At 45.7% G+C, this 19,037-nt stretch overlaps 4 protein-coding genes across 4 annotated transcripts; all 4 read left to right on the top strand.

Moving 5' to 3' along the window:
• The first annotated feature begins 10,960 nt into the window (after window positions 1-10,960).
• LOC135392434 (uncharacterized) lies at window positions 10,961-11,641 on the top strand. Its single transcript, XM_064623160.1, has one exon. The coding sequence runs from the start codon at window positions 10,961-10,963 to the stop codon at window positions 11,639-11,641; it is 681 nt and encodes a 226-aa protein (XP_064479230.1).
• Window positions 11,642-13,315: 1,674 nt separating this feature from the next.
• LOC135392495 (uncharacterized) lies at window positions 13,316-13,996 on the top strand. Its single transcript, XM_064623227.1, has one exon. It carries the CDS (start codon window positions 13,316-13,318, stop codon window positions 13,994-13,996), a length of 681 nt encoding a protein of 226 aa, XP_064479297.1.
• A 1,059-nt stretch (window positions 13,997-15,055) lies between these two features.
• On the top strand, window positions 15,056-16,066 carry LOC135392566 (uncharacterized). The gene has a single exon (XM_064623302.1). It carries the CDS (start codon window positions 15,056-15,058, stop codon window positions 16,064-16,066), a length of 1,011 nt encoding a protein of 336 aa, XP_064479372.1.
• Window positions 16,067-16,547: 481 nt separating this feature from the next.
• Window positions 16,548-17,921, top strand: LOC135392654 (uncharacterized). The gene has a single exon (XM_064623407.1). It carries the CDS (start codon window positions 16,548-16,550, stop codon window positions 17,919-17,921), a length of 1,374 nt encoding a protein of 457 aa, XP_064479477.1.
• The last annotated feature ends 1,116 nt before the right edge of the window (window positions 17,922-19,037 follow it).

Below are 19,037 nucleotides of genomic sequence, written 5' to 3' on the forward strand. Positions count from 1 at the left end.
TTCTTGCATCCTACCGGGCCTCTTTTCCGGAGGTTTAACATTCTTAAAATAATGCACATTTATGACTACCGCTTATTAGCCACGTATATTATATCAGTGAAACAAAATAATTACACTTTCTTAGGACTAGCTCATTTAACCATTCGACCAACCGTACCTTACGCCATGGCGAACGTTATTTCACCCCGCGAGCACGTACTAATTTTGGTTTACAGTCTGTCGCATACAAGCTTCCCCGACATATAAATTCTTGTGTACAGAACAATATTAACATTGATTCTCTCCCGTTACGTTCATTACGAGCATTATACATTGAATAAAGTTTCGACTATTCAGGCTCACATGTATAGGAGGTTGTATGCTTTTGTAGGGAGTTGTGCTACAGCTTTTTTAATCGCTTGAGTGGAATTTCCTCTTTTCATTTTCTTGTATGTGTGTATTTTCTTTTTTTTTTATATTGTTAACAGATGGATGTTGGACATTATGCTTTTTGCATGAACGATGTGTGCCGCGCTGCCAAATGTACACAGGGGGTCGGGCCGCGTCAAGCTGCACACTAGCAGCCTTTTGCCTGACCTCCCCACCAACTTGTTTGGAAAATAAAGAAAGAATTGAATTGAATTAATAAATATATCCCCCCCTCCGAGCTAACATACAGGAGAGATTACGAAGTTTTCGGTCAGAACATATCACCAAAGTTTATATGGCCACGTTTAGAATACGCGTTTCACTAACTGCTAATACTAAAGTACTTTAAAGAATATCTTAAATACTTAGAGTATTTCTATTTAGTACTCTACTCAAATTCCTTTCAGTTTTGAGTATTTTGTACTCTATTTTAAATACTTTTTACATGGAGTATTTAGTATCGTATTTTCAATAATTTTGCGCAGTATTTTGTATAAGTCTGGTTTCAAGTGCATGGAGCAACACGTCTCGTCTGAGACAGGCGGCGTCGAGTAAAAAATGTCGCGTCTTGCCCCGTGTCTCATTTTGCCCCAGCTTACCCTTCTTTCTATGTAGATTCTCTCCTTGTAGTCTATCGTCTTGTTTTCCTGTTTGAGCTTAACTTGCAGTACGTGCAACGAAACGTCCAGACAGGAGACAAAATGGAAAGGAACAAGGTTTTCTGTGGGCCACTCCGAAAATTGAACCCGTTGATGCAATAAGGGGATAAGTCGACCCTTATTGCTATTTTTGTTGCAATGGCATCAACGTACGAGTATGCACCTCCAAAAGAAAGTTTAGGACCGCATTGCAATTTATTGGCCCGCTACAGGAGGGTAAGAAACGGGAAATGCATGTGTGTCAATATGGACAGTCAGATCATATACAGATGGTGCAGCTTAAATTTTGCTACGATGCCGAAATGAACTTAGGCTTCCACTCGTAAAATACGTCCTTTCTACCTCACGTGACCATGTCAGCAGTGCTACTGAGCATTGTAATCTCAAAAACGCGTGCACTATGCTAATAAGTCGTATTATGCTGGCCATCTTAGGACATCATTTTCAAGAGTGCGCTCGTTTAGCACCACAATCAGCCCGATCATGGCTGCTCCCCCACGGGTGACTTCTTCCTACCTGGCATTACCCATTGTTTAACCATCAAGGTCTGGCACGTGCAAATTGTGTGTGTGTTTCTTTTTTTTTTTTTTTTTTTTCTTTTCAGCTCCAAAACCTTGTGCATGCGGTGCTATATTGGTAAAGGGGATAAATTATATTCCTGGATTTTGTTCACTTTCTGCTAAACCCCCCTAAAAAAATACAAAAAAGAAACGATGCTAACACACTGTTAAAACAGAACTTCACCACGTAGCACGCTCTTAGCCAACCACCATACCGAATGATATCATTCTGTGTCATGATTTGTTCAAAACAGGGGGAAGAGCCTATCTGGGACAAGCATAATGTGTCCCAGATAGGCGCCTCCTTCCATTTTCAGCAAATAAGGACACAGAATGATATCATTCGGAATGACGGTTAGCTAGGAGCGTGCTATGTGGTGAAGTTCTGTTTTAACAGTGCAGGACGTGCATGCAGAGTAGACACGTACATATGTCACACATTTTGCATTTGCGTTATTCGAGGAAACCCGGCTGCAATGACTTGACCGAATGTTCGTTTGAAGTTTTGTACGTCTGGGATTTTTCGACTTATCCCCCATTGCATCCACGGGTTCAGTTATTGCTTAGTCATTGGTTCAGTTACCCCGAAAAACATTCCAAATCGGCACGCTAAATGTACCAGTCCTAGCCTTTGCATCTTCACATAAAACATATGGTATTTACACTGATATGCATTCACATTAAAGTTCCGGCAACACTGCTGGTCGATATTCAAAATGGCGGACGACGAACCCCCCGTCTGCTATTGCGCATCCATTATTATTCTTGCGAACGGAACTGTCAAGCATGTTGATGTTTTGCAAATAATAACGGTCCCGTTAATGCGAAAAACCCTTCAGAAGAAAGAGAAGTAAAAAAAAAAAAACGGTGTGCGCGGCATAAAGGATGTGTATCAATTCATGACAGCGCTGGAAGAGGAATTTTTGATGGTACAGCCGCTAACGACGTCAATGTCACAAGTGTCAAGGGAATGACCCCAACGTGTACGGAACTTCATCTTGAACGACAGGCAAGGACCTGTCCACGAACTGCTGGAAAAACATACACCCATATTCAAGCGCTTAAAAGCCTGATCCGGGATCATATACATCTTCCGTAATAGCACAAAATTAAAGTTTTGCGTTTTGTTGCGCGTGAATACGCCCTCGTACGACGACGGTAGCAGCTTCTTGAGTTTGAAGAATTCAGAACAAAGACAAATTGGACAAGAATAAGACGAGAGGGGCCTGTCCATCTCGTCCTGTATTGTCGTAGCTTTGTTCTGAGTTTTACGTTACACCACCTTGTACGAGTCCACAGCTAATCCATTGTTGAATTTTCGTAGACCCTGCACATCGAAGCGCTGCACCGCTTTTGTACATGTCGCCCCCTTTGCGGTTCGAATGTGTCCCAAGCTTCGGTACATTATGTTATACCCTAGTCAGACGACAAACTTAAGGCCGTTGGCGGAACTGCCGTTACTTCGCCTGTAGTCCAAACATGATTTCAAATGACACCATACTCTGTCCTGATTTGTTGAAAACAGGAGGTGTACGCCTTTTTTGTGGCAAGTATGAACGGCATAATTGTCACAAAAAAGGTGTACGCCCCCCCCCCCCAGACGAAGTAACGGCCGTTCCGCTAACGGCCTTAGGGGGGATATATTTATTAGACGAAAGGAGAAAACAAAAGCGGGGGACAGGTCAGCCAAACGGGACGTCGGCTTGCTATTCCGTAAAGAAGAAAAATAAACGGCCTTAGGTTTGCCGTCTGACTAGAGTATATTACTCGAGCTACTACGTTCGATGATGATTTCTTTGGTCCACAGGACGCGTGCCTCTGCTTTACTATGTGCAGTAAATGCGAGACAGATATTCATATTATACCTAATTAATTTTTAAAGATCTCTGCGGAATAAAAAGTGAGCACAAAGCAGCAAAAAGTCTCACCATCTATTCGCCTCCACTTCCTCGCATACTCTGAATGAGTAAGAATAACCTACGTTGTTCTTCGACTGCGCAAGAAAGCTAGATTTTTTGCGTTCGTAGGGCGCGTTCAGCACGCCCTTTGCTTCTTCATCTTCTTCTCGATTCCTTCTCTCCTGCGATTCCTTTCTTCTTGAGAAATAACGGGGCCGACAGCAACCATTTTGGGAGGCGCAATACACGACACACAACTTTCCGTCTCCGCCAACGACCACATTCGTTCGAAGTCATCGGAATTCAACGGAGCCAACGCCGTAGTCGGCAACAGTCAATAGAAAGCTTCCGATCGTAAATAAAATAATAGCATCGAAAACGATTTTCTTTCCTTCCTATCGAGAAACAATATTGATAAAGCACCTCAGAAAAAGAGAACAGTACAAAAGAGAGAGAGAGAGAGCAAACGAAAAACGACTTGGGTGAGCGAGGAACTGACGCAAAGTAAAACGGGCTTTACGGAGCGTCGTAGTCTCAAGAGGAGATGAAACAATTTCAACACTATGCTGCGCCGAATTTGCGTCGAGCGTTGAATAAAACATTACAAATGAATCGACAACCATAATCATGCGCAAAGTCATTCCTTCCTAACATTCGGCGAGAGAAACCAAAGTATAGAGCAGACATGGGGATGTGCTTCGTCCATTACAGACATGAGCATTACATGTGCGTTCCCAAGTTCAGTGATCCTAACCTGTTGCCGGCCATGTTTCAGTTTTCGCAGTTGACTTTTTGGTGTAACCGCATACCAGCGAGTGATGTCCAGTCTACAAGGATGCTCAAGTGCTAAGCTAAGTGCTCAAGCTTCAAGTGCTACTGCAGATAGTGCAATGTTTCTGTAAATGTCTACCACAGTACCAATAAATGAAGGTAACAGCCTTGCACTTTGCCTCTTGAGCAAATAATCTCACGCACTTTAAAGCAGAAGCAGAAAAAAAAAAAAGCTATGTCCGTTGTACATGTATATGGTCTGCTCCAAGGTTGGAGCTCGCATTCTTCACATAAGTCACGCATCGGGGCTCCAGGGCCTCCAGCCCAAGCATATTCGTTTCCATCCATTACATTTCGTACATTTGATCCGCGTCGTGACCGAGTGGGTAAAAGCGTCACGTCCCAGTCGACTCCATTTGAACGAAACTATGCCGTGCGAAATGTTCGAGCTGCGGCACAATACAAAGATGCGCAAACACACCAATCGCAAGTGCATGCAAACGAATGTACGTGTTCGTGTCTCTAAAACTGCTGTCGCGAACGAACATTTCCTTCTTGTCCAACTTCCTCTGCAAGTCACCTACCTCTATCTATACTTCCCAGCGAATTATACATAGGCGACAGTGAAGCGACACGTCACCTGTGGAGAGATGCTAAATGAATTACAGCTTAACTCTCTAGACGCGAAGACCAGAAAGGATGATGTGTATGTCCAAAATACCTCTCGCGCTCCTCCTAGATGGAGCTACAAGACGCGCATGCGCAGAGCCGTATATGAAAAGGGAGTCTGGCCATTAATGGGTCATGCCTATACCTGAAGCTCCACCCACTTTTTCAGCTTTCCGACCAATGAAGTCTTGAAATATGGGGCGCTATCAATCAGCCTATCCTCACTATTTGCCCCCCTATCCAACATGGGCAGCGCCATTTTGGGTGGCAAGTGGATTGGATGGGATTGAAATGGATACCTCTCGCAATCTGCAAAAGTAGTGGATTGTTGGTGCAAATTTGATAAGCGCCACCTAGGGAGCGTAAGGCACGTCAGGAATTGTCTGCTTCCGTCGTTGTACCGCTGCTGTCAGAACCACCTGCTGGGACACATTCTGTTGTCGGTATGATTTTTAAACAAATCTACATGAATAGTTGGAATATAAAAGGCAAGAATGTTTATATCCATGAAATCCAGCTGTTAAAAATAAGATTGTACAGCACAGCGCCGTTTTTGTTATGATTTCGTTGTGATCGCCGTGTTCACTAGGCCTAACACCGGCGACAAAACGTATTATTTTCAGTTAGATATTGATGGATGAGCATAAGTTGAAACTGATTTCCGAGAAATTTATATTAGGATGTACATTTGCAGTGTAAAATCAGGTTAGTCTGTGAAAATTTTTTGTCACGAAATCCCCGCTTCACTGTGTTAGTTTTCGTCGCCATTTTGGGTGGCAGTATGGTGTCATGGCGACCCCCTTGGTAAAAAGCAAACCAATCAGAGGAGCGAAACTGTGATTGACAGGTCGAGCCTCTTTTTGTGACTCCTCCCAATGGCCAGACTCCCTTTTAATATACGGCTCTGCGCATGCGCAGAGCCGTATGTGTAGCATGCGCCTGCATGCGGTGTGCAAGTACACTCTTAGAAATGAAGTTCACCGCATAGCACGCTCCTAGCCAACCATCATCTCGAATGATATCGTTATATGCCCTGATTTGTTGAAAACGGGAGGCGTACGCCATTTTTGTGACAATTATGAACAGCATAAGTGTCGCAAAAAAGGCGTACGCCTCCCGATTTCAACTAATCGGAGCAGACAACGATATAATTCGAGATGATGGTTGGCTAGGAGCGTGCTATGCGGTGAAGTTCATTACTAAGGGCGTAGTACCTCTCTGCGGTATGCAAGTACCCCTATGTACCTATACGTACGATGTCTGACCTTCGCAGAAAGTCTTAAAGCGGCCTCCGTAGGCAAAACACGAGGTGAAATTTTCTACAGCGTATATCAATGGCGTGCAAAAAATATCTCGCACCAGAGAAACAAAAAATACCTGCAAAGTTTGAAAGACACGCGATATATTTGTGTGTGTGTGTGTGTGTGTGTGCTAGCACAGCGAAGCAACTGTGTCCATGAGCAATATACAGACGTAGACGGAGAGAGGACAGCAGGAAGGAGGGGAAGGCAGAGGGGTTAGTATGTGTCCTGGGCCGACTTCAGGGGAACACTGCCGATAAACGTCTGGAAAGTCCTAAAAAAAGCTAGGGAGATACCTCAGACAGCACAGCCAGTGGTAGTATTGGAACCAACCACCTCCAAGATGGCCTTTCAGAATGACCGCGGAGCTATACCACCAAGCACCGGACGCTGTATCCACTCGGCCATGCAGCTAGTGATACGTGTTTTCATACAATGTATATAACCAACCCAAGATGTGTAGTTACGTGTCGCACGCGACACATCAGACTAACTTCAACACTCCGGATGAGAACCTTTGACCGCGAGAGTAGATATAGGGTGCAGGCAAACTGGCACTTCATCGTGGAGGAAAACAGAGAGGCACGGACAAACAGACTAGCATGATAGCTCACTGTTTGTGGTCAGCAACGAAAGATTCCATGACCTTTTGAAGGAAGACGAGTGAAGGAGTACAATGCTGTATGGCCTAGTGGAATTATATATATATAAGCTGTATCTCGAACTTGGCTAAACGAACATTATCTGCAATGTGTACGGAAATCTGATGTGCAATACTGGCTTGCAGGGGCTGGTTGATAACATCATGTAGAACAGAGCAGAGTAGAATCGGTGGGGCCATGGATAGAATCGCTCGTAGGGTCACTTTCACCGAGACCTATTACGTGAGTACTCAAAAATTCAATGCAAACGGATTTACAGAATGAGAAGACTGGACGAAGGCGCTTCTACCAACTGGCAGCTGAAGGCCGGTTTCATACTAACGTTTTTCTCGTTCGCGTTTTTCAAGGAGCCAAAATGGGTCCATTGGAACCTACGGGGCTCGATTGCCCTTAGGTTCTATTTTTGAAGCAAACGGACAGCAGAAAAAATCACTGAACGATTACGATAGTCGGTTATGCGAAATTTGAGGCAGCTGTTGAGTTTGAGTTATACACCATTGTTTTTATTTTCCACACATAGTACTTTCTTCAGGTATCACTCCTATCCTAGTTCTTGATGGTTATGATGGTCATGAAGTGTTTTATAGACGACCCGTACCCCTACGTAACGCCGACGCGCAAAGGATGCTGGTTTGCACTATCAGCCGACGCGTTTTTCACCCTTCTTTCCCACCACAGCAAAATACAGGGTGTTTCAAAAAACGTGTTATTCGGACTTCATAAAAAACGGGGCAACGGAAAAATACGGGGTAAACGGCATTTGTGTGGCAACTTAATTTGCCATCTTGCCAAAATATTTTCATTTGATTTTAATTAAAATAAATTGAATTTCTTTAATTGAACTCCAAAATTTCCCAAGTCAACCTAACGTTTTTTTAACGGAATTAGAGAGCCCGTAGCGAACTTAGTCAGATACACCAAGAAATCCGCTCCATATTGCAAATGGAACTACCCAGAAAAAGTCCCGAAATTGTGGCTTCAAACTTTCGGGTGTTCAACGGCGCACAAAACCAGTCCGAAACATGCGCGGAAAGGAGGACATGTTCCTGCCCCCACGAAGCTATCGCCGAACCGGCGTGCAGCACAAGACGTACCGATAACAAGGCGGCTGACATTCCACCATACGTTGATAAGCGGCAAACAAAAATGATTCCGCATCGTTTTTCCCGCCCTCTTTTTTTTCGACCTTCTACCTTTCATGGGGGCAGGAGCATGTCCTCCTCTCCAGTAATCCTTGCGTCTGATTTGGTGCGCCGTTGAATACCCGAAACTTTGAAGCCTCAATTTCGGGACTCTTTGGGGGCAGTTTCATTTGCAATATCCAGAGGATTTCTTGGTGGATCTGACTAAGTTCGCTACGGGCTCTCTAATTCTGTAAAAAAAAACGTTAGGTTGACTTGGGAAATTTTGGAGTTCAATTAAAGAAATTCAATTTATTTTAATTAAAATCAAATGAAAATATTTTTGCAAGATGGCAAATTCAGTTGCCACACAAGTGCCATTTACCCCGTATTTTTCCGTCGCCCCGTTTCTTTATAAAGTCCGAATGACACGTTTTTTGAAACACCCTGTATATCCTTGAACCGGTCTTCCCGTGATGTCACATGTTTGGTGGTTGTCACGTCACGTGGTTGTTTGCAAACAGAGTCTATTGCGCTTATATACAGGGTGTCCCAGAAAACGTGTCATTGAATTATAATAAAAAAAAATACACCACCTAGAGTCATGCGGTCAATGGCATTTGTTTTTGCTGGGTTTTTGCCACCTCCTCATGTGAATGTCGTGTAACGTAAGTTTAATTATGTAAATTTTTGCGAGCTTAAGTCGGAAATTTGCCTAGTAAAGGTTACTTTTTTACCCCACCAATGTGAAGAGCGTGTCTAATTTAGTCAAATTAATGATCATTGACAGGGGTATTCAGGAGCTATCCCATCGGAAAAAATAGCCGAACCTCATGCTCTACGGAGGTCGCACAGAATAGCGCACGATGAATTTTTCAGCGCAATTTTTGTCAGTCCGACGAAAGAAGGTTGGAAACCCAGCCCTCCCCGACATCGCAGAAAGAGATAAAACAGGAACGGCTTATCACGTCCGACTTTCGCTGGGACAATGCTTTCCCTCTCCCAATTTTAGGAACTGTTTCTTTTTCTACTATCACTCTGTGGACTGGCTTCGGAACCTCTTTTCGTCGCACTGAGAACGATTGCGCTCAAAAAGTCGTCGCGCATTATGGTCCGGTGCTCCGAAAAACATGATATTCGGCTATTTTTTCCGATGGGATAGCTCGTGAATATCACTGCGAATTATCATGAATTTGAGTGAATTCGGCACGCTCTTCATATTGGTGGGGTAAAAAAGTGACCTTTACTTGGCAAATTTCCGAGTTCAGTTCGCAAATATTTACATAATTAAACTTGGAGTACATGACATTCACATTAGGAGGTGGCAAAAAGCTAATAAGAACAAATGCTGTTGACCACATGATTCTAGGTGGCGTAGTTTTTTTATTATAATTCAATGACACGTTTTCTGGGACACCCTGTACAGACAGAAGCCACAGACCGAGCGTGGCTCATTCGACTGCTCTCGTAGCACCCTCCTCCTTCACTTTCCTTCTCGTGTCCTCTTCACTTCCGCCGTACGCTCCCCCGCTGCTTTCCTCCTCACACTCTCCAGTAGTTTCATCCGGCGCTTCGCTCCTCGTTCGCTCTGCCGGTTACAACGCCGACGTCGTTCAACCCAGGAACGGGCGCCCAAGAGTTGCGCTCTAAAACATTAGTGTGAAATGGGCCGTATTCAGCTAGTGTACGAAAGCTGATAAGGCTGATACAGATGACGCTAAAAATGATAGAGATGAAACATGATGCTAGCTGAATGAAATGATACAGTCGTTAGTACCGCTCCGCCCCGTCGTCGCCTCCTGTCCTTGACGCGCTTGCGCTGAATTTTGGAGTATGAACCAATAGCAACTAGCTTAAGTTATTGTTCAGGTGTTGACGTGAGACCTTTCAAATAAAGCATTTATCAGACCCTAATAGGAAACAACAACAAAAAAATCCCGGGGAATTTTTCTTCCTAATGGCCTGCCCAATTAAGGCGCTGGTCCAAAGCGACGCTCGGAAATTCGGCTGAGTGAAATCTAGACAGCACACGTGTCCAAGCAGATTTCGTTTTTTGTGAAGAATGGAAGCTGGCGTAGTAGTTAGAGTTCGAGATCAATCTCTTGGAAAACAAACTAATAGAGGGTCTTGTTAACAACCATGTTTCTTTTCTTCAACAAGTTTGCGGCGCAGTGCAACTACTTGGGGAGGGGTATGTTTGTGTGTCCTTATCACCCTTGTTTTTACTTCCTGATATATATTTATCATCTTTATTGTGTTTGAATTTTAGCGTCTCGCTCTGTATTAAAACCATTTAGTTGAGTTCGAGAGTCAACAGTTGTCCTGTTGTTTCTACATTTCTGCGTCTTCTGTTGGGGAAATGAACGTATGTTTATATGTACGTGCTGCCTTCTCCGCTAACGTAAAGACAGAACGTTTCATCAGTGTCTGGGGTTCGGTCTGTGAATCACTTGGGGGCGTGCATCCACTTACATAAACCTGATGAACATAGCAGGAGGAGGCAAGCTAGCTGGTGTTGAATTGATATTAACATTGCCTTGAGTTTGAGTCTATCTCGTCCTGTGTTCGTCCTGTGTTTTCCCCCTCAAACTCAAGGCAATGTTAATATCAATTACATAAACTTCCTTTGGCTTCCCATCCTCATATCGTTCCCACGGAGAGTGTCCGTTTACTTCTCCTTCTGTGGTCTCCATCTTTCTCTCTCTGTTTAGTTGTAGTTGCAATAAAGAAGTCAACCTGTGCGGACGTGTGTGAGCGTGTAGTCCGTCTCCAAACGACGTATCCGCGGATGGCACCCTTACTGCTTGCCTCTTCCCGGCGCATTTAGCCCTTTAGAGCTACATTTTTCTGGTGCCGAAACCCGGGAAAGAAGGCCCTTTATCGACAAGGTACCACCGTGGAGTAATCGACGATGGACCGACTCAAACGAAAACGTTCCACCATCCGTGCAGCAGTGACAAAGATAACGGAAGACATCGTGCAACTTGCTCAGCAGCCAAGCACAACGAATGTTAAAGGTGAGCTGCAACAGAAACTCGACCTCCTCACTGTTAAAGAGAGTGCCTTAGAACAGCTAAACGTCGCAATAGAAGAATTAACGACTGACGAGGCCTATGACGAGGAATTGACTGGATCGCAGGCTTATGAAGACAAAATTTGCACCACAAGGTCGATTGCCAAGCATGCCCTAGATAGTCCCCCCACTGACCCAAGGAGCTCCAGTAATTCGAGAAGTCAAAATTCCACAAATGTGAAACTTCCGAAACTGGAAATCTCAAAATTTGACGGGGACCTCAGAAACTGGGAAAGCTTTTGGGACCAGTTCGACTCTACCATCCACTCAAACGAATCGCTCTCCAAGGTGGACAAGTTCAAATATCTGAAAAGCTACTTGACAGGAAAGGCAATGACAGTTATGAAAGGACTTTCGCTTTCCGAAGAAAACTACCCGACCGCCATTGAACTTCTGAAGGACCGATTCAGGAAGAAAAGTCTAATTATCGACGAACACATGTCAAGATCGTTAAACTTGCCAAAAGTAAATGATTCAAGTCAAGTCGCTAAGCTACGCGAACTTTACGACGAAGTATGAACTGGGGTCAGGTGCCTGGAAGCCTTGGGTGTGGCTCATTCTTCATATGGTGTGCTGTTGCTATCCGTTTTACGCAAGGCAGTGCCTGTGGATATCAACTTGGAATATGATCGAAAGCATGTGGACAAGGATGATTTTGACTCCTACTTGACATTTTTGAACTTAGAAGTTGCCGGACGCGAGAGAGGTCAACGCGGGGGAGCAAGCAAGCCTCACATAACGAAACAACTTGGAGACGGTACGCTAAGTCGCTAACACAACAATCTCCCATCAGGAGTTGCTTTAACGGTTGGCGCAGAACAAACAAAATGCGTATTTTGTGAGTCTACTGATCATTCCCTGCAGAGCTGCGCGGCTCCTCTTTCTTTGGAACAAAAGAAGGAGAAGCTCAAAGCAGACAGACGATGTTTTCGATGTGGCAAACAATATCATCGGGCACGGGAATGCAGAAGTGGGTCCCGACTGTGCTGCGCATTTTGTAATAGGAAACACTTGAAAGTGATGTGCGACCCAACATGGAAACGTGGCGCCGGATCCGAAGTTGCCACAACAGCTACTGCAACTCAGATAATGAAGCCAACGGTAGTTGCCACGTTGAGAGATTCCAGCCCGACGTACGCTGCAAACAGCACAGTGCTCCTTCAGACTATTCGTGCATATGCAAAAAAATGGAACCCGTTCCATTTTAGGACGGTCTCTGCGTAGGTGACGTTCCGATGACTGACACCGACTGCGACCATGGAATCGGAATCCTTATCGGAGCAGACTGCTATTGGAGGGTCGTCACCGGAGAGACAAAGTATTTGAGCGAATCATTGGTGGCTATCAATACAATCTTTGGTTGGACTCTTCAAGGACCGGTATCAACAAGTACAGTTACAACTTGCACTAATGTCTGCGTCGTGAGAACGGTAGTTGACCAAAACGAGGCAGACAGTATATCGAACGAACTGAGGCGATTTTGGGAACTAGAGCATATGGGTTTTTACTTCCTGATATATATTTATCATCTTTATTGTGTTTGAATTTTAGCGTCTCGCTCTGTATTAAAACCATTTAGTTGAGTTCGAGAGTCAACAGTTGTCCTGTTGTTTCTACATTTCTGCGTCTTCTGTTGGGGAAATGAACGTATGTTTATATGTACGTGCTGCCTTCTCCGCTAACGTAAAGACAGAACGTTTCATCAGTGTCTGGGGTTCGGTCTGTGAATCACTTGGGGGCGTGCATCCACTTACATAAACCTGATGAACATAGCAGGAGGAGGCAAGCTAGCTGGTGTTGAATTGATATTAACATTGCCTTGAGTTTGAGTCTATCTCGTCCTGTGTTCGTCCTGTGTTTTCCCCCTCAAACTCAAGGCAATGTTAATATCAATTACATAAACTTCCTTTGGCTTCCCATCCTCATATCGTTCCCACGGAGAGTGTCCGTTTACTTCTCCTTCTGTGGTCTCCATCTTTCTCTCTCTGTTTAGTTGTAGTTGCAATAAAGAAGTCAACCTGTGCGGACGTGTGTGAGCGTGTAGTCCGTCTCCAAACGACGTATCCGCGGATGGCACCCTTACTGCTTGCCTCTTCCCGGCGCATTTAGCCCTTTAGAGCTACATTTTTCTGGTGCCGAAACCCGGGAAAGAAGGCCCTTTATCGACAAGGTACCACCGTGGAGTAATCGACGATGGACCGACTCAAACGAAAACGTTCCACCATCCGTGCAGCAGTGACAAAGATAACGGAAGACATCGTGCAACTTGCTCAGCAGCCAAGCACAACGAATGTTAAAGGTGAGCTGCAACAGAAACTCGACCTCCTCACTGTTAAAGAGAGTGCCTTAGAACAGCTAAACGTCGCAATAGAAGAATTAACGACTGACGAGGCCTATGACGAGGAATTGACTGGATCGCAGGCTTATGAAGACAAAATTTGCACCACAAGGTCGATTGCCAAGCATGCCCTAGATAGTCCCCCCACTGACCCAAGGAGCTCCAGTAATTCGAGAAGTCAAAATTCCACAAATGTGAAACTTCCGAAACTGGAAATCTCAAAATTTGACGGGGACCTCAGAAACTGGGAAAGCTTTTGGGACCAGTTCGACTCTACCATCCACTCAAACGAATCGCTCTCCAAGGTGGACAAGTTCAAATATCTGAAAAGCTACTTGACAGGAAAGGCAATGACAGTTATGAAAGGACTTTCGCTTTCCGAAGAAAACTACCCGACCGCCATTGAACTTCTGAAGGACCGATTCAGGAAGAAAAGTCTAATTATCGACGAACACATGTCAAGATCGTTAAACTTGCCAAAAGTAAATGATTCAAGTCAAGTCGCTAAGCTACGCGAACTTTACGACGAAGTATGAACTGGGGTCAGGTGCCTGGAAGCCTTGGGTGTGGCTCATTCTTCATATGGTGTGCTGTTGCTATCCGTTTTACGCAAGGCAGTGCCTGTGGATATCAACTTGGAATATGATCGAAAGCATGTGGACAAGGATGATTTTGACTCCTACTTGACATTTTTGAACTTAGAAGTTGCCGGACGCGAGAGAGGTCAACGCGGGGGAGCAAGCAAGCCTCACATAACGAAACAACTTGGAGACGGTACGCTAAGTCGCTAACACAACAATCTCCCATCAGGAGTTGCTTTAACGGTTGGCGCAGAACAAACAAAATGCGTATTTTGTGAGTCTACTGATCATTCCCTGCAGAGCTGCGCGGCTCCTCTTTCTTTGGAACAAAAGAAGGAGAAGCTCAAAGCAGACAGACGATGTTTTCGATGTGGCAAACAATATCATCGGGCACGGGAATGCAGAAGTGGGTCCCGACTGTGCTGCGCATTTTGTAATAGGAAACACTTGAAAGTGATGTGCGACCCAACATGGAAACATGGCGCCGGATCCGAAGTTGCCACAACAGCTACTGCAACTCAGATAATGAAGCCAACGGTAGTTGCCACGTTGAGAGATTCCAGCCCGACGTACGCTGCAAACAGCACAGTGCTCCTTCAGACTATTCGTGCATATGCAAAAAAATGGAACCCGTTCCATTTTAGGACGGTCTCTGCGTAGGTGACGTTCCGATGACTGACACCGACTGCGACCATGGAATCGGAATCCTTATCGGAGCAGACTGCTATTGGAGGGTCGTCACCGGAGAGACAAAGTATTTGAGCGAATCATTGGTGGCTATCAATACAATCTTTGGTTGGACTCTTCAAGGACCGGTATCAACAAGTACAGTTACAACTTGCACTAATGTCTGCGTCGTGAGAACGGTAGTTGACCAAAACGAGGCAGACAGTATATCGAACGAACTGAGGCGATTTTGGGAACTAGAGCATATGGGTATACAAACAAAGGATACGGTTTGCGACAAGGTAAACGACACTATCGTGCGAGAGTTCGAAGCAAAGATAAAGCACAATGAAGACGGAAGGTACGAGGTACACATACAAGCGGAAAACCAGTGATCCCTGTTTGCCAACAAACAAGCAAACTGCAGAGGAGAGACTGAACTCGTTAACGAAAAGGCTTTTGAAGAACCAGCCCGTCATGATGGAGTACGACACCACTATTCGGCAATATTTGAATGCCGGACACGCCGAGAAAGTTGATATCAAAGCAAACGCCAATGGACCAGTCTTCTACCTGCCTCATCGAGCTGTATTTAGACCTGACAGAGCAAGTACTAAAGTGCGCATCGTGTTTGACGCTTCGTCCAGTGCTTCGGACTGCCCTTCGTTGAATGACTGCCTGGAAGTTGGACCAAACCTGAATCCTGATCTCCTGGCGACAATTCTAAGATTCCGTAAGCACAGCGTTGCCGTTACAGCCGACATTGAGAAAGCATTCTTGCAAATTTCTCTTAATCCGAACGACAGAGACGCTTTCAGATTCATGTGGTACACTTTTATGCCGGAGAGCGGAAGACCACTCTCCGATATTGAGGTGTGGAGAATGACGAGGGTGCCCTTTGGTGCCGCGTCCAGCCCGTTCCTTCTTGCAGCAACACTTCGTTATCATTTCAACTTAATGTCTAGCACTTACCCTCAAACCTGCAGAAAACTAACGGATGGCTTCTATGTGGATGACTTTGTGACTAGCGTCAGGTCAAGAGAAGAGGCTGAAATTCTGCACGATGAGGCAAATAAAGTTCTTTCGGCTGCTGGCATGCATCTAAGAAAGTGGGCGACGAACGACAGTGAGCTACAGGTATCGTTCAGGACTAAAAACAAAGACAACAGTCAGATGAAAAAGGTCTTGGGCACTGTTTGGAACACGACAAATGACGTCCTGTCACCTCCAATGGACTCATTGGACCAGTTCCTGACAAAGAAAAGAGACACGAAGAGATGTTTACTTCAAGTTAGTGCACGAATATATACGACCCTCTCGGCATTCTCTCGCCCTACACAGTCAAGGCAAAAATACTAAGTCAACGAGCGTGGGAATTGGGCATCGGATGGGACGACGAGCTACCCGAACACATCGGTAAAGAGTGGCAACAGTGGTGCAAGGGAATTCCGTTTCTACCAAAGATCACTGTGCCAAGGGCAATCACAGACGATGACTCAGTTGTGTCCCGAAGTATTCATTGCTCCTGCGATGCGAGCCAGCAAGCGTACGGTGCAGTGCTGCATCTGCGCACAGTGTACGAAGATGGAAGCATAAATGTCGTTATCGTAGCTGCTAAATCGAGAGTAGCCCCACTAAAGCGAGTTTCACTCCCAAGATTTGAACTTTTGGGTGCTCTTGTGGGTGCTAGGCTTACTCACTACGTGACAGCAACTTTGAACTACGAAGGCCTCACCGTGCGGTATTGGATCGATTCGACCGTGGTTCTTCACTGGGTAAAAGGAAGCGCTAGTATAGATGGAAACCCTTTGGTGCCAACCGCGTCACCGAGATTCAAAGTATGTGCAACCCTTCAGGCTGGCATCACTGTCCAGGTGAATCTAATCCAGCTGATCTGCTAACAAGAGGAGTGCTGCCCGACATGCTCATAAAAGACGACTTCTGGTGGAAGGGACCTGAGTGGCTCAACAATGAAGAGGCCCTCTGGCCGAAATTCGAAGTTGACACCTTGGAGCTTCCTGAAACAACATCGCGAGAGGAAAGAAAAAACGCAACAGCGATGATGGCGACGGATGCCGATGTTAGCACGCCATTCCTCACTCTTGAGAACCACAGTTCTCTTCTGACTGTGCTTCGAATCACCGCGTGGATCAAGAGTTTTATTCATAACTGTCGACAGAAAGATGCTAGGATTTCTGGCCCGCTAAATGCGGCCGAAATCCAAAGTTCGCTGAGACAATCGATCCGCCAGGTGCAGAGGGAAAGTTTTCCAGGAGAACTGGAGATACTATCATCGGGCAAAAACACTGTCGGCGAAACGTCTCCACTACGAACCCTGTCACCCTACGTGGACAAGGATCAAATAATGCGCTTGCGAGGAAGGCTGCAACAGCGCGATGCCGAGACAGCAGTTAAGCATCCCATAATTCTTCCCAAGGATCACGACTTCACTTCGAAACTCGTCACGCAAGAGCATTTGCGACTTCTGCATGGAGGTGTTAGAGACACCTTAGTGCAGCTCCGTGAGTCCTATTGTATACTGAGAGGAAGGCAAGCAGTCAAACGAGCTATTCATCAATGTTTGACCTGTCGGAAACGGCGATCCAAGCCAGCGGATGAGGCAATGGCACCACTACCACGCGACCGTGTGGCAGAGGCAGAACCATTTGTTGTATCTGAGATTGACTTCGCCGGGCCTTTGTTCTATAAAACTGAGACCGGAAGCAGCAAGGCATACATAGTTCTGTTCACGTGTGCCGTAACCAGAGCCGTGCACCTCGAATTGGTAACCGATCTAACAGCGGCCACTTTTCTATTGGCTTTCCGTAGATTTATTTCCAGGAGAGGGATATGCCACACTGTGTACACAGATAATGCCCTCACTTTCAAACGCGCATCGAAAGACCTTAAACAGCTCTGGACCGAAATGCGAGGCGGCGAAGTACAGGACTATTTCTCTGGGACGCACATAACTTGGAAATTTATCCTTGAGAGAGCAGCGCGGTGGGGCGGATTCTGGGAACGGATGGTGCGCACCGTCAAAACGACTCTCGGGAAGGTCCTGGGCAAAAGTAGCTTGACGCTTGACCAACTAACAACGCTACTCACAGAGGTAGAAGCCATGGTGAACTCTAGGCCCATCTCCTTCGTCTACTCGGACAGCAACGAACCCGATCCCTTGTCACCGGCCACTTTCTCGTCGGTAAGCGTATAACCCGACTGCCTGACCAGCCTACTGTTACCTCGGGGCCCGGCCAGCCGCAGCTATCGAAGATGCTGCGTTACCGAGAGGCTCTCCTGCGGCGCCTGTGGAAGCGGTGGGTACACGAGTACCTCCTGGAACTGCGTACAGCACATGAGCTGCGCACTGCGACCTCGACGGCACCGCAAGTAAACGATTTAGTGTTGCTAAAGGAGGACCGTCTTCCCAGACAATTGTGGAGGATGTGTCGTGTTGTCAAAGTGTTCCCTGGCAGAGATGGACGTGTACGATCCTGCGAGCTCCGACTTCCCGGAGGTGGAACACTTAAACGTGCCATCCAACATCTCTTCCCGCTACAGATTGTATAACAGAATGAGCTAGTGCTCATTGCGGGGGAGTGTGTTGGGAAAACGAACGTATGTTTATATGTATGTGCTGTCTTCTCCGCTAACGTAAAGACAGAACGTTTCATATGTGCTTTCAGTGTCTGGGGTTCGGTCTGTGAATCACTTGGGGGAGAGCATCCACTTACATAAACTTCCTTTGGCTTCCCATCCTCGTATCGTCCCCACGGAGAGTGTCCGTTTACTTCTCCTTCTGTGGTCTCCATCTTTCTCTCTCTGTTTAGTTGTAGTTGCAATAAAGAAGTCAACCTGTGCGGACGTGTGTGAGCGTGTAGTCCGTCTCCAAACGACGTATCCGCGGATGGCACCCTTACTGCTTGCCTCTTCCCGGCGCATTTAGCCCTTTAGAGCTACATCTTCCTTGTGCTGCTGTTTTCTTCGTCATCATACCAAATCACCAACTGCCCCGGCTTTCTACGTTAGTTTAGGTACATACTGTGGGAAATGCACGATAGCGCGAAAAAATGAAATAGTGTTGGAACAAACTGTCTGTCGTGCACACCGAGCGTTATCTGACTTCAAAGTAAACAGATGCGTTTGCTGTGCACCAAAGTAGCATCCAGTCAACCGTGGCTGAATTCTGGTAAACACATAACAAGAAGAAGAGGTAGCGTTATACTAATACCATGTCGTCCAGTTTTTGTAACAAAACTTTGCTGTTACTGGTTAGATCGAGTCTCTTTGTGAGACCGACAAATATGTAGCATTGTATAAGCAGGTTTGC

Source organism: Ornithodoros turicata, chromosome 1 (assembly GCF_037126465.1).
Source record: "Ornithodoros turicata isolate Travis chromosome 1, ASM3712646v1, whole genome shotgun sequence".
Taxonomy (NCBI): Eukaryota; Metazoa; Arthropoda; class Arachnida; order Ixodida; family Argasidae; genus Ornithodoros; species Ornithodoros turicata.